The sequence below is a fragment of the Tetrao urogallus genome (genome assembly GCF_951394365.1).
Source record: "Tetrao urogallus genome assembly, chromosome: 21".
NCBI lineage: Eukaryota > Metazoa > Chordata > Aves > Galliformes > Phasianidae > Tetrao > Tetrao urogallus.
In genome coordinates, this window is record NC_136834.1 from 6,631,781 (window position 1) to 6,658,035 (window position 26,255).

At 44.6% G+C, this 26,255-nt stretch overlaps 3 protein-coding genes across 3 annotated transcripts; 1 reads left to right on the forward strand and 2 right to left on the reverse strand.

Moving 5' to 3' along the window:
- Window positions 1-1,721: 1,721 nt before the first annotated feature.
- TNFRSF9 (TNF receptor superfamily member 9) lies at window positions 1,722-6,036 on the reverse strand (the record flags this gene model as incomplete). Its single annotated transcript, XM_079545619.1, has 7 exons — window positions 1,722-1,846; window positions 3,587-3,721; window positions 3,940-4,076; window positions 4,158-4,224; window positions 4,868-5,005; window positions 5,752-5,868; window positions 5,940-6,036. The coding sequence occupies 7 exons, from the start codon at window positions 6,034-6,036 to the stop codon at window positions 1,722-1,724; spliced, it is 816 nt and encodes a 271-aa protein (XP_079401745.1).
- Window positions 6,037-8,552: 2,516 nt separating this feature from the next.
- PARK7 (Parkinsonism associated deglycase) lies at window positions 8,553-13,396 on the forward strand (the record flags this gene model as incomplete). Its single annotated transcript, XM_079545489.1, has 6 exons — window positions 8,553-8,642; window positions 9,292-9,393; window positions 9,953-10,012; window positions 10,495-10,564; window positions 12,091-12,177; window positions 12,977-13,396. The coding sequence occupies 6 exons, from the start codon at window positions 8,553-8,555 to the stop codon at window positions 13,135-13,137; spliced, it is 570 nt and encodes a 189-aa protein (XP_079401615.1). The 3' UTR covers window positions 13,138-13,396.
- Window positions 13,397-20,221: 6,825 nt separating this feature from the next.
- ERRFI1 (ERBB receptor feedback inhibitor 1) lies at window positions 20,222-25,485 on the reverse strand (the record flags this gene model as incomplete). Its single annotated transcript, XM_079545454.1, has 4 exons — window positions 20,222-21,420; window positions 21,965-22,041; window positions 22,159-22,354; window positions 25,410-25,485. The coding sequence occupies 4 exons, from the start codon at window positions 25,483-25,485 to the stop codon at window positions 20,222-20,224; spliced, it is 1,548 nt and encodes a 515-aa protein (XP_079401580.1).
- Window positions 25,486-26,255: the final 770 nt, after the last annotated feature.

Consider the following 26,255-nt stretch of genomic DNA (forward strand, 5'->3'; position numbering starts at 1 on the left):
GAGAAGAAAATGTGAGTTTTTTGAACTTATTCCTGCAATGGTTCCAGAGGCAGAAACGTCTCGCGATACTACTTCAGATATGGACCTGAAGGGTCCAGAAAGGTGGACTGCTCTAATCAGAATCAACTGTCATGTTCAGCCCAAGGCACTTCACACTAGTCATTCTTAATTGCTGAATAAATTATTATCTTTGCTGAGACCTTTAAGTGAAGAAAACTGCTTTTAGAGGATGCAATGAAATTTCCAAATTGATGTGCAAAATGCAGTGGCAAAATACGAAAGTCTAACTGCTGCCTTTCTTTCCTAGGAGGAAACATAAGGTACGTTGATTTGTTACAACGTGTGTACATTAATTCTCATCCTTAATGTGTGAATTGTAAACTAATCACGGGCAGAACTATTTTATCCTATTCTAAGATGTCTATAACTATTGGTGAGGTTTCCTATTCCTTCCCCTCTCCTTCAGTTTGTGAATTTGACTTTATTTATAAGAAAAAAACACTCAAGGAAAGGAGACTTGGACTCCAGGGCTTCGAAACAAATTATTTATTTACATATACTTAACTTTGGAATTCAGGTTTCTGTACTTACTGTCTAATATACAGAAGAAGTTACAAAAAAGTTACAAAGCAGTAGGTTTATTAAAATTACTATGTAAAAAAATCTTAATTTTGTGCTAATAGACACATAAGCAGTCATTCTTCAGACAACTGTATTCTTTTTTTCAAAACTGAAATTACATAAAGAAGAAAATCACCCTTTACCTACACGTTGATAGGTTTAAATTCTATTTTTGAATAACGTTTACTGAAGAAATAAAATATTTGGCTCTGAAAAAGGTTAAAAATGCTGTCACTGCCAGCATTTTCTTTTCTCTTTTAGACCAAAGTAACAGCACTTGATCAGAAAGACAGATATACTGTCTGAGGTTAAAATCTTTCCACCCTTAGAGGAACAGAAATAGTACCAGAAATGTATCACGTTCTACATATACCTCATCTGCAACACATTTACATCACCCAGAAGATGAAAGCTGAATGATGTAGGACTGAGGTGTTGCAGTCTAAGTGCGCAGAAACATCCCTTCCTAAGAGCAAGTCAACCACAGCTTTTCTCAGTGTTTCCACTGCCTCTATTAAGGCAATCTCTGCACTACGACAGCAGGTACAAGCTGTTATAAAAAAACTTTGCAGCTCTAGATTTATTTATTTTTTTTACATTTTCCTGTCTCTGACATAAGAGGCTGTGTGGTGGTCAGGCCAGATCTGTTTCCATGGCTGCTGGCAACTGAAAGTCTGAGATGAGATCTGTGTTTGCAGAAGAAACCCAACACTGCTGGGTTTGAGCTATGCTTTGAGAGGAGCTGCAGCTCCAGACTCAGGAGGAGAGCTGGCAACAGTAATGCAGAGACCATGAGTGGCACACACAGCTCTCCTACACGCTACAGATCTCCATTTTAGGGATAAATGCTTTCAGGCTTCGTGTAAGTTATGGCTCAGGCAGCATTTATAAGAGGAGCCAGAATGCCATACTGGCCTTGATTTTAAGCACAGCAGTACTACTACTGCTTAGAAATATGATTCCCAGTCCCAGATAACAATCAACAAGCTAGAAAATATGTGCTTTCTCCTTAAATGGACTACTTAGCACTCTGAAATTCACAAATTGAAAGGTTGTGTTCTAAGAGGAAACAAATAGGGGTGACCTGGACAGTCCAATTCTTAGTTCTCCAAGAGGTCTCTGAATTCTGTGGATTTGCCACAATCTTGATCTTCTCCTTGTTCCTCCTCAGGGAAGCGGCAGCTGCAGGTCTCTTCCTGGACTGACTGCTCAGGCGTAGTCTGCACTGAAGAAAGAGAGCAGATGTTCACTTCCTATTGCTTTTATTCAGCCACCCTGTTTCACCCTTCCTCAGTCACAACTGGAGGAAGGGAGCAAGAAAAAATCTTCCAGTTGATCCAATAATCTACTTTGGAATTATTCCTCTGCATCGTGGTTTGCCAAGAGAAAATTTCTCACAGTTTGTTTCCCCTAATCTGCAGTGCTGTGTTTGCCACAGTATATTCCAACCAATGTAACGAGGGATACAGCAGAAAGCTAGGAAGCAGTGAAATGGAGAAGAGGTGCTGTTTGCTGAGCTTTCATATTTTCATTGCTCTAATTGCTCAGTTCTAGTCTGCAGGGAAGGTCTAAATGCCATCTAAACAGAATGTTGTCTTATGAGGCTAAAAAGCACTGAACTGCGCCAAACTTCAAAGGTAGACTTTTGGCAATTGTGAGCATTGTATGCTCTCCCTTTGGGAAAAGATCTAAGGAGCTCTTGCAACCTTTTAGAGCTCCTTTACGTCCTTTTAGAATCCTGTGTTTGTATTAAAACATTATCCAAGACGAGGAATACTTATTAAAAGTAAATGAAAAATTACCCAGAGCCAATTAATACTTACTTAAACCCTTGGCTTAGATAGCAAAGCACATTATGTCTAAACTTCTGGTGCGTTTCTTTGAGTTCAAGATGAAAAACATACTTATCTGATCGAGATTTTATAAGGAACCTACACCCAAGTACGTTTGAGTGCCAAGTACAGAAATCGTGTTACTTGTCAGAAGTGGTGACAGAAATACTGTGAGTGAGCTGAGAGGAGGCAATGAAGGCTCAGCATTCACACATTGGAGCTATACAGAGCACACAAAAAACATTCAACTGTAACATTACAACAGTCAGAAATTTATACACGTGGTCAGCTTCAACAGCAGCTTTCAGAGTCCTATTTCCTGGAGGCAGCAGAGCCGCCTTTATAATTTCCTCTATTCATTTAAGATGTGTTTATTAAATCTTTTGTCTTTACCAACCAACACTGGCTGCAAAGGACTGAGAAGAAAGTCTTACTTTGGAACTAAGGAAACGCAGTATGTTTTCTTCTTGTAGCTTAACCTATGATTACAGTCAATGTCCGGGGTAATACAGATTAGTGTTCTTCAAATAATAGGAAAATTTAGGTAATGTGGGTACTGCAGTTCACTGTAAACACAAAAGTATCTGCAGGTAGAGCCATACCAGAGCTGATAAAATAAGTTAGATGCAATTCACCACAGCTTTGTGCAGAATTTTTGTGTCTCCTGGGAGGGCAGTACTGGTTTCAAGCTGGCTCTGCAACTCTGCAGCAGCAAGTCCTGATTGTTGCTACAGTGCAGTCATGACTCTAGCTTTGGGTGCAAAGAAGACAGAGGCGTGTTCTTTTCAGTGGTGCCCAGTGCCAGAAGAAGAGGCAATGAGCATTAACTGGAATACAGAAGGCTCTGTCTGTACATCAGGAAGTATTTCTTCACTGTGAGGATGATGGAGCACTGCCACAGGTTGCCCAGAGAGGTTGCAGAATCTCCCTGCTTGCTCTGGGTGTTCCCCTGTGTGAGCAGGGTTGGTTGAACCAGATGACTATTTCTGACTTCCAGAGGAAATTAAAAAAAAAAAAACATCATCATCTGTAACTGTTTTTTTAAACATGCTTTAAAAAGATACTTAAAAATGAATTTCTGATTTCTGCCTAGATTGAAAAACAAAAATGGAATCGGAGTGTATCTAACTTACTTTTCTTGAAGACAGCGCGTAGCTTCTTTTTCTGCCAGACGCTGAGGCATACACACAAAGGCAGGAGGAATGCTATGCACAACAGCCCTGCTACAGCCAGAGAAATTCTGATAAAGTCCATCTGGAGGTCCCTCCCTAGGAAGAAGCAAACAACAGAACAAAATTCTACTGCATGTAAATTAGCCAGCTTTCTTGTCCCCATCTCAATAGGTCTGCTTCTAGATTAGTCTGCAGTACTGGAAATGGGTATGAGAAAGAGATCCTACTTCCAGTGGTAAGTGAATGAGCAATAGCACGTTTCACAGTTAGTCCTGATTCTTCAGCTCTAAAAGCAACGTTGTACAATGACTCACCTGGCACAGCGATAGGAAATGGAACTGCAGGAGAAGTGGTGGGTAAAGTGGTGGCTAAAGTGGGATTATCTGGACTGTGTTTGCAAACCACATCTTTTGTTGCAGTTCCAGGCTGCAGAACCTGGTTTTCAGAACATCTGAAAAACATTTAAAGAAAGAAGAAGAAAAGCAATGGAAAAAAATCCAGTCAAGTTAAAGCATTTAGTTTTGTTGCTTACATTGTCCAGTTTTTACAGGAGCCATCAGGCTGATCATTAAAAGTTCCATAGGGGCAAGTCTGGCAACCTGCAACGGACAAGGAGAGGTATGTTAGTACAAGGTGAGTATTTAAAAGAACACATGAAATGTTACTCATGACTGTACGGTGTTATCTACATTCATAGAATTGTTATAAGTTGCTGTGAGTACACAATCATGGAATCACAGTATGGTTGAGTTGAAAGGTTCCTTACAGCCCCTCCATCCCAGCTGTAGGCTGGCTGCCCCTCACCAGCTCAGGCTGCCCAGGGCCCCATCCACCTCTCACTGGGCACCTCCAGGGATGGGGCACCCACACTTCTCTGGGTAGCAGTGCCAGGGTCTCACCAACCTCTGAGTACAGAATTTCCTCCTAATATCTAATCTAAATCTCCTCTCTTTTAGTTTAGAATTGTTCCCCCCAGTCCTCTCGTTATTGGACCACACAAAAAGTAGGTCTCCCTCCTGCTCTTAAGTTCCATCAAATACTGGAGTACAAGGCATGCGTTTCCCTGTGCCCATCCCTGTGAGCTATGTGAGCTTTGTACCATCACGATACTTGGGTACAGTTTCCTACACGGTATTGATAAAAGAGCTGTCATGCAAAGGGAACCAATTGAGGCACAGTTTCAGGAGGTCCTTCATGCAATTTTTTCTGCGCTACACAAGAGGTGGTGAAGGGAGATCGTACCGCTCCCAGTTCTCTCCTTGCCCAGCCCACAGCTTCTGTCACAGCGGGAGCAGCCATCGTCACTGCAGCGATATCCCTCCTTGCACGTGCACTCAGCGTCACTTATTGGTGAACACACCTTTAAGTACTTGAATCTTCCTGGAAGGAGGAAACGAGCATGATATTACACGTGCCTCAAGCACACACAACCTGGTGCAGCAAAGGTCCAGGTCGTTTGCTCTTACAGAAATTAAGCTGCCCAGCTCAGAGAGAGGTCCAAGAAGTTTGAATTAGAAGGGACCCTTAAAGGTCACTTGGTCCAACACACTGCAATGCAAGAGACACCCACAGCTCCACCAGGGACTGAGAGCTCCTCCAGCCTGGCCTTGGCTGTTTCCAGGGATGGAGCATCACCACCTGTGCCCAACCTGTGCTTCACCACCCTTACTTTAAAAAACTTCTTCTTTACATCCAATCTCTTTTAGTTCCCTTCATCCTGTCACAGCAGACCCTGGTAAAAGCACTGTCCCCTTCTTTCCTACAGCCCCTTTAGACGCAGATGGGCCGCTCTCAGCTCTCCCCGCAGCCTTCTCTTCTCTGGCTGCACAGCCCAGTTCTCAGTCTGTCCGCGCAAGGCGCTGCTCCATCCCTCGGAGCTTTTCTGGCCCCGCCGCGGATGCTCTCCTGCAGGTCTGCGTCCGCCCCGTACTGCGAGCCGCTCATCTGGCACAGCGCTGCAGGCGGGGCTCCGTAGCGTAGAGCAGAGGTGCGGATCCCTCCTCCGCGCTGCTGGCCGCGTTGCCGTGGGTGCAATGCACGGCACCTCCGGCTGAGCCCACCCGCCGTCCAGCAGCGCCCCACGAGCGGTAACAACGAGCCGAACGGCAGCTCTTAACCCCCGATACCTTCGCACTTGCGGCACAGTTTGCAGCTGCTGGCTCCCACCGCGCTGGAGAAGGTGTCGGACGGGCACTGCTGGCAGTTCGCTCCCGGCCCGCAGCCCGCGCCGGCCACGAAGGTACCTGCAGGAGAGACACGGAGGCTGTAGAGAAGCGCCGCCGGGGCTCGCAGCGCGGCCCGGCCCGGCGCTCACCCGCGGGGCAGATGGCGGCGCACGGAGCGGCGGCCGCGTGCGCCGGGCTCAGCGCCAACAGCAGCGCGGCGCGCAGCAGCGGGGCGACCGCTCCCATGGGGTCGGTGTGTGGCGGAGCGGCGCTCCCGAGTGCGCGTGTGGCGGCGGGCAGCGGCCCTTAGAGCCGCCCCCAGCGGGACGGCTGCGTCACCCGGGGGCGGCGGGGAAACCCCGGCCCGGCGGGGCTTTCCGGGCTGCGGCGAGACCCTCGTCCTGCCGGGCAGCGCCCGCGCGGACCGCCACCTCGGCGCTGCCGGGCAGAGACCAGCGCTCCCCGCCGGGGCTTCCCGCTGAGCGTCGAGGAATCCCCGCGGTGGGTGCGGGAGTCCGGCCCGGTGCCGTCCCGCGTGGTGCGGGGTGACCGGCTGCGAGCGGCCGCCGAGGGTGGAGGGGAGACATCGCGAGCCGCCCCCCCGCGGAGCGTGGAAACAAACCGCGCTGTGGGCGGCAGCGCGGGACGAAGCGCAGCGCTGCAATGGGCGCGAGGCGTCGCTACAGACACGTGACTTGTCGGAGCCGTCGGACGCTACACGGATGCGAAGCCCCGCCCCCTGCGGCTTCCCACAGCCAATCCCCGGTTGCGTCAGCGTCACGTGCCGTCCGTCAGCGAGGGCGCGAACGGTGCGTGCGGCCGCGGGCTGAGGGGTGGGCGCGGGCGCGGGGCGGGTGGCTTGCGCCTCAGCAGCGGGGACGGGGCGGCAGCGATGGCGCCGAGGCCACCCGTCACGAAGCGCAGCGCCGTTTGGCCGCGGTGCCACAGAGGCGAATGGGAGCATTTCCCCAGAACACGCGGGAAAGATTTAAGTAACGAATGGTCGGGTATCGGCCCGGCGGGTAAACGCCAGCAGCACGCAGCCCGCCCTGCGGCACGGCCGTCAGCGGCCTCCCGGCGGCCCCGCCCAGCCGGAGGCGGGGCGGGGCCGGGCGGAGCCGCGGCGGTGTGAGGTGAGGTGGGAGTCGCGCGTGGGGCTGTGCGGTGCGTGCGGGGCCGTGCCGGGCCGCGAGACGCCGCTGAGGGAGTCTCGGGCCCGGTAGTGGTGGGGGGGCACTGAGGCCGCTGGCCCGGCCCCGTTCGGCCGCTGGCCCGGCCCCGTTCGGCCGCTGGCCCGGCCCCCTTCGGCCGCTGGCCCGGCCCCGTTCGGCCGCTGGCCCGGCGGGAAGGCCCGGCCCGTCGCTGCCCGCTCTCGGTTTGCCGCCGTGCTGCTGCGCTCCGTCCGCGCTGTGGCCCGTTGGTTTGTCCGCTGATTCGCTGCGTCCGTCCGTAGAACGGCCGCGGTCGGAAGGGGCCTTAAAGGTCGCCCGCTTCCAACCGAAATAGTGCCGCGTCCTAAAATGAGCGCGTAAAGACGTGACCTTTCATCGAAGGCGGGCTGAGCCGCCGGCCCTGCGCCGTGCCAGCCCTGTGAGAGCGCTGCGTGCCGCGGAACGAGTGGGGAAGCTGCGCTGTGACTGTTCTGATCCATAAGAAAATGCGGGCAGAATAAACGTGCGCCTTCCGGAGAAGCTGTTCTGGGACGCCGGCAGGCCGTGCCGCACGCGCGGCTCACATCGTGACGGGAGCGCCCGCTGCGCCCCGAGTCGGTCAGGTCTGCATGCCGCAGGGCGTCCTGCTGGACGCAGCCTGGAAATAACGGCTTTCTAACAGATGGCAACTAGAAATACGGCAGCTGAGGCAGAGGGAGGGATGGTTTTATTTGGTGGAGACGACTGGGCATGGATCTCATTTTATGAGGAGCTCCTGGGTGCTCTGCATCTGTGCATGGGAGGAAGAGATCTACCTCAGAGTGACAGACCTGCGAAATGCCTCCTCTCACATTGTGGAGGCATTCAAAGACTTCTGTCGGACCAGCATAAGTTAATGTGGATTTTTACGTGATGTTGTTACTTAACCTTCAAATGGAAATTTGGTCGTTCACCTCAGCGTGAACTTTGTAGCTAAAAGAATAATTCTTAAGCTGAGTTTGCTCCGTTTGTTCCATTTTCTAAATTCTGTGGTCTGCTCCCCCGTCACATGTGTGCACATGTTTCTCCGCCACTCAGTTATGAAATACTCAGAAAATCTATGGCTGAGGGTTTGCAGGGGCACCGGTCGAGTCATTATTAAGTCACAGGAAACTTAACGAAGTGTGGAAACTAAATACCAGCTGTGAGGTCAAAGCTCACAGAAGCTCTTTTTATAAGTGCTGACCTGGATAGGAGTTGGTAGTCTGGGTATGAGTGAGGGCAAACTGCAGACAGCCCAGCCACCCACCCTGAGCCCTTCTGTGGCAGACTGAAGTTACGTCAGGTCATGATGGGGCCGAAGTGTTTCATGTTCTGCTGCTGACGTGCTGTGCTTCCCACTGCACGGATGTGTTGGTTGTGTCACAGCGTGTGCTTTGTAAAAAAGCTCTTAGGATTGCTGTGAATGTCACTTAAGCTGGTGAACTGTTTTTGAGATGGCGTGATTGAAAGATAATGCAGAAGTGCAAATTACTTTTAAACTTTACGGTTAGGAAGACTTTACACAAGGGGATCTGCCTTCTAATGTCACCCTGCTCACAAACTTCTCTTGCAGTTGCAGTCCCTTCAGACATGGCTTCGAAAAGAGCATTGGTGATTCTGGCAAAAGGGGCAGAGGAAATGGAAACTGTCATCCCCACCGATGTTATGAGAAGAGCTGGGGTGAGTATGTAGACAATGAAGAATCTGTTTTTTTCATGATTGCTTGGTATCATCAAAATCTGGGCCTCAAATTCAAGTTCAGAGTGTACTCTGATACATGATGTCAGTGTTCGCCTGAGCCGCCTTACTAGTTAGCTGGTACTTGTGTTACACAGCAAATAGGGAGGAATGACATTTGTCCTTAGGAAGTATTTAAAATGTGAGCCTAAAGTAAACTACAGCAGATGTTTCAAGTAAGTCTTACCCTACCAAACGTGTCTGCTGCCCTGCTGAGCAGTAGGGGCTTTCATTTGTTGTGTAGGGTTCTGAACTGCTTTGTTCTCTTCAAGCTTACGATGTTACACAGCTCTACTTGAGCTTTTAAAATTCTGTTAGTAACTTGACCTGTGCCTGGTGGGATTCCTCGTGTTCTTTGTTACTTCTGCGTTAGGAGTTGTACACAGTATTGTATTCTGATTAAGTATGAAAATAAAATTTTAAATAAATACAATAACTGAACACTGACAGAAAGGACTAAAATAAAAACTACCTTTCCCCAATGCTCTTATGATTTTGTTAATGTTCTCCTTTTTTGGGTTCTATAGGAAGTACAAGCTTGTCAAATGTCTTTAACTCTTGAACTGTAATGACAGATGTATTCTTCTGTTAGATCAAGGTGACTGTTGCAGGCCTGACTGGGAAAGAACCGGTGCAGTGTAGTCGAGATGTCCTCATTTGTCCTGATGCCAGTCTAGAAGATGCCAGAAAAGAGGTTTGTCATGATCTTGAATTGATACAATGATCAGTATGGCCTTCCTGTGAATTCTTAAAGCCTTTAGAAATGTGTTGCATGTTATGTTCACTCTGTTATGTGCAGTTCTGCAAGTTGCTATGGCACATCAGTCCCTTCTGTCTTCTACTTCACAGCAGGCCAAGATCAGATTTGGTTTTGCACAATGTCAGACATGCAGCTTTATTTCACATGTTGGTCAGCCCACCAAAGTACTCTGATCGGACACAGCAAAAAAAGCTTCTGATGGAAAGCTGTACAGCAGAAACATTTGTCTTCACAATGGAAGAGCTACCATTTGCTTGTGGAAGCTCTTAAAGTCACTGGACTTAGAAGTGTGTTCATAGGCTTCATAGGCTGTTCCTGGAAATATTTTTTACATAATTATTTCCAATTATTTGCTTTTCAAGTGTCATTCAGTGGAAGAAAAGGCTTCTCAGTGAAGGATCCCTTTGCTTCTCAATTCACTTAGCTGTACTTTCCCTAGAACAACGTGACAGATAACTATCCTCTGTTCAACAAAGCTTATCTGTTTGTTTAGGGACCTTACGATGTCATTGTCCTGCCTGGAGGTAACCTTGGAGCTCAGAACTTGTCAGAGGTAAAGTCCTGGTATCGTAAAGATTCGGAAGCATTCTTGTGTGCAGTAGATGGTCTGCACTCGCATAGTAATAATGCAAGTTCAGTTAAACAACTGAAAATTCTATTCTGAGTGAATCATTAAGAGGTAAGTAATTGTTAATAGTATTAAGCTTTCTTAGAAATGTAGAGGAGGGATGTAAATTCAGGTACCTGACTACCTGGTTAAGCTGTGTAAAAATGGAAGGCTGCTCAATAGAAGGTCAGTCTTCATCATCATATGAAGATGAAATGGTTGCAAATGAAGATTTAATTTCATGTACATTGGAGCAGGTTAAATCCACATCACTCTCCCTGTCCTGAGATGGGATGGAATGTTGTCAGGCTGTTTTTCTTTGTAAATCTTGTTCATAAATATGCAGTAGAAAATGGTTCAAATGGTGCTTTGTATGATCAACCCAAATAATCAACTCAGAGCAATGACTTTTCTTTATCTTTGTTCAGTCTGCTGCTGTTAAAGACATCTTGAAAGATCAGGAAAGCAGAAAAGGCATGATTGCTGCTATATGTGCAGGTGGGTTAGTAACACATCTTCCTTTGATAAATACTTGGGTATTTTGAAAGGACAGGCAAGCAGTCATCCTGGCTTAGAAATTTATATTCCTGTAACTTAGTTATAGGAATTTGTGCTACTGAACAAACCCATCAGCATTTGAATTTTTCAACCAGTTGGGTTAGTGTCTTAACAAATGAAAACTTTTTGCTGGGTGTAATGGAAATGCTGTCACAAGCTGAAGCAGAGATGGAGCACCTGGTGTGAAGGCAGGGCCAGCCCAGGGGAGCTCAGGTGCATGCAGTGAACCTGAGTGATAGAAGGGCTGGAGCCAGGATCCTCCCCTTCCAGCCCTCATTTAAGGGTTGGCTGTGAAAGTGAGAGTATTTCTCTCGAGTTCCCTGTGTAGCTGAGGCCTTCTGAGGGTAAGTAGCTTCTTTTTGTTGTTTCTGTGCATGCAGCTGCCACCTTTGAGCAAGTCCTCATTTGCTGTAGCCTGGGACTTTGTTGCTCTGCTGTCATTGCTGACTTTTCCATTGTGTTACAGGTTTTTTAGTTTGGGTTTTTTTTTTTTTGTTGTTGTTTTCTTTTCTTTAAATATCTGCTTATTTTCTGTGTGAGGACGCAGTGCTGGCAGAATATCGTTGCTACAAATTTATCTCGTGACTCCTCTGCCCTTTGGCTTTAGTAGGGTGGCTGTAAATATAGTGTTACAGCCTCACCTTCGATGGAGCGGTACTAAAATATGGAGTTACTCTGCAGAGAGGCTTGTTTGCTCATGTATTCTGCACGGCTAGATATCTAGTTCACTTCTTCATGTGACTTGTATATAAGGAAGAAAGACAAGATGAAAAATTGTCAATGCTCCCAGCTGATCAGAGAGAGCGGTCTGGGTGCATGTGAGGGAGACTGAGGAGTGTGATGATGACTGTGTGAGAGATGCTCTAACGGTGTGTATTTGTAGCACGTGTTCATGTCTTGCATGGTTCATAGCTGCTTTTTATTTTGTTTTCATTCTTCAGTTGAGCACTATGCATACAAATTTGTGAGCAGTTCTGAATGTGGTGCTGGTAGTCTTTTCCTTCTCTACCCATAGCTGTTGCAGAATGACTGTAATTGTTCTCAGTTGCCCAGTGAAGTCCTTTGCTTGTATTCAGGACGCTTTGTTTATTTTAGCTTCTCCAGCTGAGCACAAAGTTTGTCCCTTGTTACTTCATTTTCTGAAATGAATCAGATATGCAAAAATGAACTTGAATCGGGCAAATCCTGCGTTCAGTTTCTTCTGGAATTCCCGTGAGGATTTTTTCTTGGGTGACCTAAGGCAAATTTACACAAGCTTCTTCCTCAATTCAGGCAAAGGAGGAAGTGATGAAAAGAGAAAGAGAAAGAATGTTAAAACTGAGAAGTTAGCTGTTAACCCATCATCTGTACAAAATGCTGCTTGGGGTGTGATTCCAACACATGAAGACCTTTTCAAATGAAATTTTATCTGTTAATGCTTAAATGGCAGAAAAGTTTATCACAGATGTGACTGTGCGTCCTTACAGGTCCTACTGCCCTTCTGGCACATGGGATAGGATTTGGAAGCAAAGTCACAACACATCCTTTGGCCAAAGATAAAATGATGAATGGAGGTATGTAATTAATTTTATAAATTTATTTCTAAACTCTTCTCAAAGTTTTTTATCCCAACTCTTAATTTAAAGAAAAGCAAATAGCATTTGCATCTCATTCTGTATCTCTGAGTTTCCTTAGTGCTTTCATATAAATAATCAAAATTCAACTGAATGTACTATCTTTAAGTCAGTTTAACTTGGAAATACAAGGCTATGTTTACATTCTCATCTTCAGGAAAACAATGCTGCTGTTGCAAGCACTTTTTTGCCATGTTACCTTCTGTCATTTTGGTTCTTTGTTTCATTGGCCCAAACAGCAAATCCCAACAGCACCTTTTCTGCTTTCCCAGTGCTTTGGTGCTGTGAGCAGCCAGCAGGCCCAGCTGTCTTTCTCATACCAAAGTAAGGTGCTGGTGAAACACTGTTCAGATCTATGAACGTTAACAAGTCTGGAGGGGGGAAGGAGATGGCAGCATTCCTCTGGTTTCCTCTGCACACATTTAGAGAAGAGAAAGATGTGAACACATGGCTTCTTGATAAGCTTGTAGATAGGTGCACTTGTATGCCCTGTGAACAGGCTGGCAGAGCTCCTGTAGGGCTTCTTCCTCTCTGAGGGCTGTAGGCAGCGATAAGTTGCTTGGTTCTGCAGGGACAGGGATCAGAGCCCATGATGTGAGCTATGGAGGTGTGTGCTCTCGAATGTGATCTGGTGTCAGAGCCTGCTGCTCCTCAGTTGCCGTAGCCTGTGAGCAGGCAGGTCTGTGCTCTGTGGCGCTGTACTGGAGACTGACCCTCTTGTTGTTGTGTCGCCCCTAAGCTCACTACTGCTACTCCGAGAGCCGTGTGGAGAAAGATGGGAACATCCTCACCAGCCGTGGCCCTGGTACCAGCTTTGAGTTTGGGTTGGCCATTGTTGAAGCACTGATGGGGAAGGAAGTGGCTGAACAAGTGAAGGCACCCCTAATATTGAAAGACTGAAATGCTGTTGTGGGACGTGGAGTAGAACAATTTCAGGTGGAGAGTCTTGTCCTTTAGGATAACTGAAAGATGCACAATGTAGTTGTGGATGAAATTAGCAGCTGTACTCACCCGACTTAGAATATCTTACCAGTTTTTATTCCTGGAAGAAAATTCTGTTAGCAAAAGACTTTATCATCATTAGCATGATTAGATAAATAATCTTAGCTCTTGGCATTTCAAAATCGCATGGATAAATGTTGCTGATTAAATAAAAACAAACCAACCTTGATTGTGTGTTGTTTCTTTGTGCATTTTCTCCCATCCCAGACCTATGAAATATTTGCTGGCTCCGTGTTTGGTCATAAGGATGTTTGCTGCTATGTAGCCTGGTTGGAAGTGCCTTAATTTTTGAAGAGACTGCTCACAGGTTCTAGAATTTGGGAGTCTCTGAATGACTGTGCCCAGAAGAGGCGTATTTTTTTGAGGTTCTTAGGCTAGTTGGTTTCCCTGTATTGTATTTCAGTGAGTTATTTTGGGGAGGATTGTTCCAAAACCATTATAACTGAGTTGTTGTGAGCTCTGCTAAGAAGTCACTGCTCACTTCCACATACATGCAGTTCGAACTCCCACTTTCTCCTGTGTGGTTTTTTTGTTTGTTTTTGTTTTTAAAGTGTTAGTTGGAGAAAGTCCTCTTGCAGTGAAGTCGTCAGCTAGGTGAGATAGCGAGCAGCAGGCAGGAAGCAAATTGCCTCAAACAGTAATGAATCTGGACTCTGGTAAGCACAGCACCATCGTTTGCATTTTTAACAGGAAATTTGTTAGGTGGGGAACTGCTGCCTGTAAGAAAATTGGCAACAGAGGATGTTACTTGTGCTAGCTTCTCTTGTCTCTTCTAGCATGTTACTCACTTGCTCTTCTGCTGTGCTTTTGTTTTGATTGTGGAGAGGAGGGGGTAGGAAGTCATCTACAGAAAGGTGGGTGCAGCAGAGGGTACTGCCAAGCAGCTTGGTGTCAGCGCTGTGATGGAGGAAGCCCAGGGCAGCATGAGCTCACCCTCATGTGGGACCTGCACATCCCTGGCTTCCTCTGCTGTGTCCCTGGCAGTGGGCTTTTTAAGAAATAGCAGCTTTCTTTCCTCACCGTGCTGCTCTGGAGCGTGCAGCAGCAGCCTGCCTTGCGCAGGGATTGCTTTTGGTTGAGTTGGTCTGATTAAGTGTAGACGGCTGGTATGGCCTGAGAGATACACTGTGTCTGGAGCAGGCTGGTCCATCAGAGGCCTGAGGCTGAGCAATCTTGAGCTGACTTCTCTGTGTCCTTATCTAATGCTAGGACTTGGCTGCAGACGTCAGTATGGTCTTCCAGTCAAAAGGTTGACTGGAGTTCACGGTTGTTCCTAAGGATGTTACCATGCTTGGACAATACTTCTGTGGATTGCACTCCAGCATAGAGTGTCAGGTGATGAATGAAACCTGTAGCAGAAAATCGTCTCCTCCTCACCCCTGAAAACGTGTGTTTAAGCTGTTCTTTAACAAAACTGTAGCATTAAGTCATTTAAATTGAAGCTAAGAGCTAGACAGCTCATTCTTCTTTCAGGCTTTCCCTTCAGCTTTGCAGCCTCGTGCTGGTCCCCATCAGCTTCTATGTAAAGCCAGGATTCGCTTACTCGCTTCATTGCCATCCATTTTTAAGAGTAGCTCTTGGACAAGCGTGTCTGTCCCTGTGGCTTTTAATGAAATGAGCACTGCCAGTCAGTGGGTGTTATTTGTTTTGTTTACTTGTTTTCTTTTTAAACATGATGAGACCCTACCCCAATCCCAGCAATTTTAACCTAGTGAGCAACAGTATCTGTCAGGGTGTACACTGACCTCCACTCAGAGTTGCTAGAGGCTTTGGTGCCAGGTGCCTGTTGGTGCACTGAAGTGATACAGATTCTGCATCATAACAGCACAATGCCCATTCAAATTGCTTAAGCTCTAAAGACAAGTGCTCAAGCAGGATGCAGGGAAACTTTTCTTGAATAGCTTGTCAATGTGACAGATAACAAATGAAGTCACCATGTGCAAACTAATATGGTTGGAGTACTTGGTTTCTTCTGGCCCTTGCTCAACATCCAGTAAATGACATGCAGGGGCTGCAACAAGTAACCTGCTTATCGCTAGTGTCTCACTCACACATTACTAAGCAGCAGTTGGATTCAATGTGGCACAAACTGGGGTGCCCTTCTCTGGAACTGGGGATTTCCCTGGTCTTGAAGCATAAGGACTGTTCAGCGTGTAGGTTTGGGTGTATGTTCTTTTCCTTTTCTGAAGGATACTCAGTAGTTCTGGTCCTTCCCTTCAGGTTGCTGTGAGAATAAGAAACTCATTAACATGGTAATTTTTCTTTTTTTTGGGGGGGGGGGGAGGGTGGAAGGGGGAAGGGTCAGACCTGATGATTGTAAGCTTCATGTGGAGGTTTTGTGCATTGATGGCTTCAGTGTTTTATTCTGGTGGCTCTTTGTATACCTGTGAATAGATTCAGGGTGACAACAGTGGGATCATTTGGCATCTTTCTCTTTTCTCTCATGTTTCACAGCAGTATATTTGCACTCTTTTTCCTTTGTGGCTTTAAGATGCTGACACTCTGGGTGACGGCCATAATGCTGAGTGATCTTCAGAAAGAAGCTGCAGGTTTTAAACAGGGAAGCATCTCTTCTTCTGAATCACTTTGTAAGAAAATGAATAGCAGTAACGATTACCATGTTTCAGTGGCACACCACTTAAAATATGGAATACCTAACACCTTTCTCAAAATTAACCACAACTAGGATCAAGGTGCATGCCAATATATAAATAATAGAGCAACAGTCTATGAGCAATCACAGGTGTGGCTTCCGTATATGATTCAGAAGAAGTAATGAGCTGTGTGGATGAAAATAGGCATTTAGGCAGTTATTATGCAAAGCCTGAATTACAATGCAGGATGGGTGGTGGTAACACCTCGCTCAGTTTATACAAATGCTAATCACAAGCTCAGCAGCCAGAAATCTCTGCAATGGTATTTAGTAAATATTAATAAGTATAATTAAAATTTGTGTGCTAGATTTAGTGCCAAAGAACTATGAGAAACAGAAAATTTACCGTACGTTTTAAATGAATATAAGCTATTTGGGAAAACAAGCTATGGAGCAAATGAAGTATTGAGCTAGACTGAAGGTGAGGGGGTGTAAGTGGGGGCTTTTTTTTTTGTTTTGTTTTGTTTTTGCAAGAATGCCCAACATACAGAAAATCAGTGGAATGCCTGACTGCAAGGAGCCTGTGGACAGACTGCTGCATTTTGTTACTGATCACTTTCAGGAAAGAAACTTGAGAGTGTGTCTTTTAGAAATGTTTGTAGGGCTCTCGGTTTGTAGTCATGATTTTGTTGGGTGGGAATTGCACCATGCCCAGTCATCGTCTTAATCCTGAATTTCAGATAGGACTCAGTCTGGACACCTTTTTAAATGACCTCCCATAAAAGCCGTGCTAACCTCCCTGACATTAGCTGCTTAAGAGTGAGTTACCCTGGTGGAAAACTCAGTTAATGGCATTCTTTGAAGTCACTGGGTACTAGCACAACCTCTTCCATTCAGGAAAAGGTGTACTGAGGGAAACAACTTGCCCTTTAGTTACCAGCTGGATGTAACTCCTGGCTGATTTTCTAGCCCAGTTAACCCTTTTGCAGTATAGATAGGGTGGATACTTGCTTCCACTGGTTACTGAGGGACCTCTTTCTCCTATTGACAGCTCTGAGCCTGAGGAGAGAGGTGTGTCCCTGTATGTCCCTTCTCACTGACCTTGCTGCCAGTCTCTTCTCATTAAAGTCTGTTTGATGATCATGGATTTACCATGGGGCCTTGATGATGTGCCTCTGTGGTCACAGCAGTGCTGCTGAGGCAAGAAAGAGACCTCCAGGTGGCGTGCAGCCCACTTTCAGCTCAGGAAGTTGAGGAAGCATTGCGTTTTCGTAAATGCGCATCTTTCTTTCTTGTTTTTACACAAACACCTTTGCTCTTCAGACTCATGTATCAAGTCATCGCTGCTTTGAAATGTGATCGTTTCAGTCAAATCTCTCTGGCAAGGAGCTTCCTCATCAGAGGCATCTGACAGGTCCTGCCCAGGTGAGCCCAAGCTCTAAATATTCAAATGCGATCAGAACGTTGCAAAACCACGTTGTGTCCTGACAGGCCTTATCTTGTGTCAGGGGATGAGCAGAGAAATGCCTTCTGGCCAGAACTTGCAAAGTTGCCCCCACAGCTCTGGGGCCCAATGACTCACTCGGAAAACAGAATATACTTCTTGGATGGTGCAAATGTTGTTCCCCAAAGCACAGGAATCTGCATTGTCTGGGAATACACAAGCAAGGTGACACTCAGAGGAAACCACTGAACAGTGGAACAAACCTCATTACTTCGGACTTTTAAGGATAATACAGCCAAGGTACTTAAATGGTGTGAGACTGTTGTCTGTAAATCTATGTTCTGACACTGAAGGGACACTGGAGCTCTATGATCTGAAGGACTTGTTTACTGCAGAGCAGTTCTACTCACTGTTTTCAGCTCAAGTTCATTCTGGTTTACCCCAGTTCTAGTAAACGTAACTTCAAAATTTAACTACTTAAATAAAACTTAAGACACGCTGCTGATACTCATCTGGAAAGATGGCACCACTACAGAGGAGTTTTTTTAGTACAGCTTAGTAGGAAATACCAACACTTGCAGGAAAGGAGTACACAAGTCTTTTTTTTTCCTCCTTTTTACTGTGTGGTATCTGGATGAGGATGCTTTTTCCTGTGCAGGGGTGGCTTAGCTGCTAACTTGAGAGTAAATGCTATGCAGGGCAAAACTGTGATCGAGGCCTTTCAAGTGTCTCAAGGTAAGGAGGAATAAGCTCACAGCTCATCATGTCCAGCTCTTGGCTCTGCACACAACCACCCAAAATTCAAACCCCATATTTGAATGTGGTGCTATGACCACTGCCTGGGGAGCCCATTTCATGCCCACCACCCTCTGGTGAACAATCATTTCCTAGCCTACTTTTCACCAAGTATAATTCCAAGGATGGTAATAACCTGCTTGTTTTCTGAAATAGCCTCATTCACAGAAAGTTCAGACTCTGGTGTGCCCGTTCAAGGCAAGTATTTACCCCATGCACATCTGAGAGACCAGAAACGTGTGATGCTTCAGTATCTGAGCTGTGCATAAGGTTACTATGGTTAAACGTGTATTTTGTGATGAATGTTAGCAACTGCTTTTTCCTTTTAAGCAATAAATGAAAAAATTATGATTAATGAAGTTCTTTTCATCCTTAAAATGATTAACTCCTATTTAGTCACCCTTAAATGTACAACTTAGTTCTTTTTTAACAGGTGAGAAATTTAAGTCAGGAAATCTACTTCCCTTTTTTTCTGTAAGACAGTACCTAGTGTGGTATGGATGACTTTGGAAATGGCGAAGGTTTTTAACTGTGATAAGCTATATAATGCTTTACTGCCAGGCAAAGATCATACACACTAAGCTATTAGTGAGGAGGAGTCAGAATTAATTTGTGTAATGTGAGTTACTGAATGCTTTGACAGTAGTGCTAAGTGGAAGCTGAACTCAGCATTTGTTGCATGTTAAGCATTTTCCTTTTTGATTTTCCCAGTAACTGCAAAGTTGAAATGCAAAATTGCATAGAGTATTCAATGAAGCAAAAAACAAAATGTATCATAAATAAGTATATTATAACTTTATTAAACTCAAGACATGACAATATTCAAAATACAAAGTGAATTCTTCTTTATTCAATACTGTACATGACGCAGAAATATCAGTGCATTTCTATAGCATGTATTTCACCTTCATTTAGTTTGTACTAAAACAAAAAGTAAGCTTTAAAATAGCTCAAACATTTCATTCAGCAGTTCAAATTGTAAACAGCTCATCTGTTTCTGTTAGGAGGAACACATTCATCTTTTGTACCTCCGTTAAAGAGCACCCTTTCTTCTGTGCTTATCTGCAAGAGGATGAATGTAATCATGAGAAACTGCGAATGCACAAACGTGGCAACTCAGTGAACTTTACCAGAACACAGAAGCAGAACAAGGAAAAATTAAACAGCAAGAAACAGTGTCAGAAGCAGAGACAGACAGGAGTGACACTGTTTGTAAGTGGAATCATATTTTTTTCCCCATATTCTCCTCCTCTCCTAAAATACTGAGTAGAAACCAGAACACAAGACCAGCTTGTGTTATGTTTAATACACCCGATTTCAGATGCAAGATGAGCACGTAGTTGTTGTGGCCTACTTATAGCAATCATATACTTGCTCATATCCTCTGCCACTTTTATGACACTTTTATACCTTTCCCGGATCCAGCAGAAAAACAGCAGCAGCAGCAGAAGCTTAGCAGTATCTGGTCCATATCTGTCTCTCATAGGAAGAACTGCAAAATTGAGCCAAATGTCCAGGAACTAAAAGAATCCACAAAGCCTATCTCAGTTCCATGCTGCTTCACTTTGAAAGTAAGTCTACTGGTTACCAATTAAGTTGTAAGATGGATTCAATATTCTAAAGATATTTTCAGTATGCTCAACAGGCCTGAAAGTTATCAGTTATCTATGTGATGTTGCAGTCACCCTCTTACCAGGTTGGCATATCATAGTGAAAGAGAATAGAATCTCTTCTTGGCAGAGTTACTGTGCAAAAGAAACTTTAGAAATGCCTGATACAAAAACTGTACTGCATTATCTGCTCTGTTGTCAGGTTTGTAAGGAACTCATAAGCAAAGTTAGATTTTTTTTTTTAGGCTTATTTTGATAACATGATACACTTATCTAAGGTAGCATATAACTGGCCAACTGCAACTACCATCTCTGTATGTTTCTGTGCAATCTTTGTCAGTTTTCAGGTATATGTACCAAGACAAAACAGTCTAAGAAACATACCAGAGAGATGCAGTCTAAGAGTACTTTACCATCCACTACCTAGTTCTCAAAGGACAAACCAGTCCTACTTTATTTGAGAACCTTAAGATGTTTTTAACATGGTAAAATTTGGCTCCATCCATCCTCAACAACCCAGGTGAGCTGTGCTCCAAGAGACTACGGAGAAACCACGTAAGACAGATGCTTTCGTTTCAGATGACCAGCTATGTCCATTCTAGGTTTTGAGTCCAGTCTTGTTGGGACTGAAGTGGCCATGCAGTCACCAGACCAGGACTGAGCCTCTGTATTAGAACTAGTTTCTTCTGCCTCTCTGAAGAATTTCTCATACTTGTCCAGATAGGGAGGCCTTTCAGGCAGCAGATAGTAGTGTGTCGAACTGGCCTTCTTTCCATTTTCAATAATTGGAAGAATGCAAGGGACCCTGTTGGAAGACCCTTCACTATTTTGTCTTTGTAGAGCTTTGTTGCTGACATATTTAGGATCAGGTGCAAAACTTTGGGTGGGGGGCATAACCCCATTGAGGTACGATGGCAGGCTTTTAGGACTTGGAGTACGGGAATTGCTACGAGACAAAGGTTCTCTAGGGGGAACTTTGGGAGGCCTGTCTTCATCACTGTATGCGCTGGAAGCAACTTCTGCTGACCACCTTCTGTAATCTGGTTTGAGAGCCCTTGGAGGGATGGGAACCCTTGGGGGGATCTCTGGTTTATCTTCATCAGAGTTTGGAGAAGACCTGTTTAAGTGTCCAGATAGTCTCGCTACCGGTTTGTTAAGAGAGCCAGCTGGTCCTGAATGGGACCTTCGCAAACGTCGATGCAGCTGCTGCGGAGGAGGGCAGATACTGGATATGCATTCATTTAGGCTCTGTGCAGGGTTGGCATCTTCTGGTTTTGGTCCTGTTGGAGCATCAAAATATGCATAGTTGATTTGTCCACAACCTCTAAAGCTCCGCCGACTCGAACCACTGGATTTAAAAGGAGGAAGTCCATAATCTTCTAACAAGAAGTCTGTATCTGAGCTAGTCAGGAATTCCACTTCTCTGTCAACCTCGTCTGGAGTAATATCCTCAGGGACAGGCAGAGGGGGCAGTGGCCTGGAGCTACGATCATGGGAGGATGCAGACAGAAACTGAATTGGCCCATTCTTAATTGGCATATGAGGAGGTGTTTCTTCAGAAACACAGCCCGTGGTTAATGACAGTTTACTAAAGCCAGGAATGAGCTGGTCTTCATATCTTGAAATTGGCTGTTCATTTTTGGGACTTACAGGAGCTGGACTAGATTTCTGAGATGGGACTTGGATGCAGCTTTCAGCAGTGCCGTGGTCATTTGTGGAAACGCAGTTGGAGGAGTGCCCTAGAAAGGTGAGAAAGTCTTAGAAACTTTTCTAAGCGACATTTTGCCACTGCATATTTAACTGTTTAAATCCTTCTCATGCAACAAGTAAGTAATTCCTGGTTAACAGTGCCAGAAACAAGCATTAGTTACAGTACAGGTCTCTTTTGGTCTGATAGTTACGTGCTTAGGAGATCAGCTGATTACCATGTCTGAGGCCACTCTCCAGTTAAATGAGGTAATTAAGAGACCTCGTGCACAAACATTAAAATTGAGCTGCAGCTGAAAAGATCCCCAAAACAGAACAAATGGGATTTTACTAATTTTTTTTTTTAACTATTAAATCAGGATTGTAATGGAATCTCAGAGGCTTGTAAAAATAAGGGAAAGTGTGGTGTTCTTAATCACACTCTTAGGAATGTCTTTTAATAGTAGTATTTTCTTGAAATGTCTGCATTCTGTCACCAGAGGGCAGCCTCACATCCAAATTAAGAAAGCATTCAGCATCTTACCCAAGGCACATCCATGACACCACCTAAAGATATGTGTCAGTCCTTATACTTACCAATGGGTGGTAAACGATGCTCTGCTGGTGGATTCAAGTTATATGCCACTGCTATGGGATCCACGTTAAAGAAAGTACTGAAAAAGGAATCACAAGTCTTCAATGTAAATAAGCCATAGGCTGGTATCAGTAGAAATATTCTTAATACTTCTTTCGTATACATGACAGTTCAATAGATCAAGTATTACACTCACTTCTCAAATCCATTGTGGCTACCCCAGCAGGTTTTCAGACCCCCCATGCCTTGACTAGCATGAAGAAATCCAGTTTTCAGTGGGACTCTCATTTCCTGAGCAGCAACTCCTGCAGTTGACATTGTGTACAGCTCTGTGATGTCTCCCAATTCTAGAAACTCACAGGGGGTGACAGGCTTCTTGCAGTTTGCATTCCCTGCCAAATAAAGAAAGGGATATAAATATCAGAAATGCAAGTATGAGTTGACTCTGATCTGAACTTTTAGGGCCTCAAGGAACTAAATCTCTCCGTAAAAAGGCTGTCTCTGCGCCTGCCAGTAGGAAAACTTTACAAAATGCGTTACTTTGTCAAGATTTTCAGCTACCAACCTATTGATATACGCAAACCACTCATCAGTAAACTCAATTTACTATGTCAGTCAGAATTCCAGAACTTCTTTTATAGAAAGCAGTGATGATAATAAACAAACTTAAGCATCACTGTGCTTTAAGACAGACACAATTCTCGAGCTATTTATTTACAACCAGAAACTCAGTGTCTTGAAATGATCTCCATTTAAACTGAAATACAACAGGGCAGTTTATTTCAGACAAGGGGCAGTTTATTTCAAACAAGTGAGGGCCAACTACATCAATGCACTACACACACCATGAAAACCCCTTCATAGTATGGCAGTGCAAGAAAACAGTGCAGAAATAGGTAGAAGCTTATAATGATGGTACATCTGTTCAAAAATAAACCAGCTCTTCTATGCAGACGTGTCATCTTTTTCCTTTAAGGGGAAAGATTCATTACACCTACCTGTGATGGCTGGCCAACCTTTAAGCAGGATTAATTTGTAATCCAATGCCAACATTGGCCTTTCAGAAACAACTGTTTGACAAAGAAGTTTGTCATCCTTTTCCAAACATTGAATTGAGCCCAGTATTGATCTTCCAAGCAAATAATATCCAAAGTATAGTTTCTCACTGCATATATGCTTATGATTTGGAATACTTAATGACATTCTCCTTAAGAGCATGAAGGCTTTCTTAATCATGACTGCCAGTGATCGCGCTTCTGTCAACAGCAGCGGTTTTTATGTCCTAGCTGACAGCGGAGAGTTTTAACCAGCGACATCAGAATCCATGATAGGAGATTGGCTTTAATGGAAGTGAACAAGGCCTCAGCCAGCATCGTGGTAAGGTCTTGGTTGCACTGATTTTAGCGAAGAGCCTGTTTTTCCCTTCCAAGCAACCTCCTTAAAACCTAACTTAAGCCAGGTAACCTTTGTGCAATGCAGTGAAGTCAGACCCTTCCCAGTAATGGATTTGCACATTTTCTAAGTAAAAATAAACACGCTGTTTCAGAAAGTAATGATGTAGCTATGCTTAGCAAAATTAGTTCAAGAATCCCCAGTAGTTCTGTAACAGCAGCTTCTTCCTTATTGTTCTGCAAGTGCAAGCAAAACCATTTTCAGGGAAGGGGGAAACTGGAGAAATCTGTCCATGTTGTAGACTCTTGAAGCACAGTACAAACTGTACCAATTCTAAAATTACATTTGTCTATCATTAACACGACTCGCAAACAAAACACCAATCCCAGCAGCTTACACTACTCAGATTTTTTCACATCTTGCAGATCCCAGACTGATAATAATGTAGGTGAATGACTATGAAGGATTTTGCCCTTCTATTCCAGTACTTTTTTTAAGTCCAATATAAGTCACACATGGAAATCACTGATAAAGAACACTGAATAGTCAGCAAATTATAGTGTTCTACCTCAGTGAGCACACAAGATCTGACAAGAGCATGAGACATTGATTAGGATATTAAAAAAAAAAAAAGACACAGGAAGGGGGGGCGGCACTGCTGTCATTTGAGAGCACATGTAATGTGTTTGCTATGATAACACACAGCCCTTGCAGGGCCTGTTAAGAGGCCCAACCTCCATCAGATCCCACGCCAAAACTACTGCTAATAATTACTGTGTCAGCTTTGTGAACGCTGTCTAAATCTCAGCTCTCAAGACCGATAGTTGCACAATTGCTTCTCTGAAATCCCTCTGGAATGTCAAGTGCAATTTCAGAGATGAATTTAAATATTTACATACTCTAGGAAAAGGTAGTTTTCTTTTTTTCTTTTTTTCAATAGATGCTATTATTTTTTAAAATAAAACAGACATTTTACTAACAACCCCTCTCTGTGATTGCACAGGTGACTCCTCACAACACTTCAATGAGGAGCTGAGAATGGATGGAGTTGTGAAACTGCCCTCCATGCCTCCAGCCAGGAGTATCACGAGAGGTAAGGGACCACGTAACTGCACACTGCTTTCCTCAGTCCTGAGCTCAGAGAGTTGAAGTACAATTTTAAACACATGTAGATTTATTTGAGCAACCTATCTGAAAGGCCAGAAGGATATCTAATGGAGGAGTTTCCATTCTAACTGCTGGCCTGATACCACGTCTTCAAAGATTGAAGGATCTATATTTACCATAAATAATATCAGGCATTAGCTAAAGAAAGCGGACGCCACGCAGTTACGCAGCATTCTGTACCCTCGTGCCTGTTTGCTCCTCATTTGCACAACGTGTGTTACTCAGAATGGGTTTCCGGTTGCTCTGCTCATCTGCCCTACTTCCACATGGATTCTGGCACTTCGATCGCAGCTCTGAGCGCTTCTGAAACTGCTACAGTTTCAGTGCTATTCAAAAGGAACGTGGTTAGTCCAAAATAAAACTATGGCTACTAATGCTACAGTGCAGATACAAGCCATGGCAATTCCAGAGTTTGCACTGGGAAAAAACCATCACCACCCAATATATAGTTTTCACGCTGTATGGATCACTAATTACTGTAGCCACACTATGAGCATTCTTCCGCTTAGGAAGGAAGATTTTCACATACCTTAGCTCAGGACAATCACTGCTAACAAAATCTTGTTACTCCATTCCCCGTTGACACCCCAGTCCCATTGCTACAACCTATTTGAGGCAAACTAGTTTCATAATAAGGGAAACTGGATTCTGGTTTGTACAACATCTACAAACATTTCACATGGTGGATATGGCTGTGAATGGTGGATATTTGAAGATTTTCCCAAATTCCTACACCAATCTTGGACAAACTTTATAAATGCAACATTGGCAAATAGCTCACACATGGCTTGTAAGACACAAGAAAGCCTGGGAGTGAGATCTCCATAACACTTCTGGGAGTGGAAAAAATATGTGGCTACCTTAAATTGACAACTTATTTTTGCTCACCTTGCCACCACGTATCTGTAATGAATCTCAAAAGCAATTCACAGGAGGAGGGGCACATTTTTGCACTGCAAGTCATCCACTCTAGCTAGCTGTTCCTTATTTGACAATGTGATGTAATTTCCTTTCCCCCATCCTCTGACTTTCTATTTAGCACAAACACCTGAGATAGAACCACTCCTTCTGATATTCAAGTGTTTTGGACTTCCACTAGGACTTAACCTAAATTACGTTATTACATTTACTGCAATACTTAAACAGACCCAAAACAAAAACCAACACAAAACAAAAACCCAAAATCCCCTCAGTAATCTTTGTTCTATCATGGTCACATAATCTCTTAAGTGCTTTTGTCTTTCCTGCAACCAGATAACTGCCACTGAGCAACAACAGTCTCAAGAGAAGGTTGCTTTAAATTTATCGCCAACCAGAAATGGACCATTCTGCTGTACAACATCACAGATGATGCCCACTTAGTTCAGACAGAAAACCGCCACTCACATCACGCCAAGCCGCAAACACAACGTATTCCACAACTCTGACACAGAAGGTGATGGACAGGAAGGAAACCACCCGACCAGAATGGATCAGGATTCTAACAGTCATCTCTGCAGGGTTACACTGAAGCAGCTCATCATGGAGTTGGGTTCAAGTAAAGCCTTGGCTGCCATTTCACGGTCCTATACAGCAAACTGGGAGGATCTTGCAAGGCACCAGTAGAAAGCTAATAATTAAACAGCAAGACAATAGCCTTGCCTCTGCTTGTCAAGTTTGAGATGCGTGTTTAAGGTACAGTTCTTCGCCCTCCTGAAAATGCTAACGTGAAAACGGCCGGCTTACGTTCAGGAA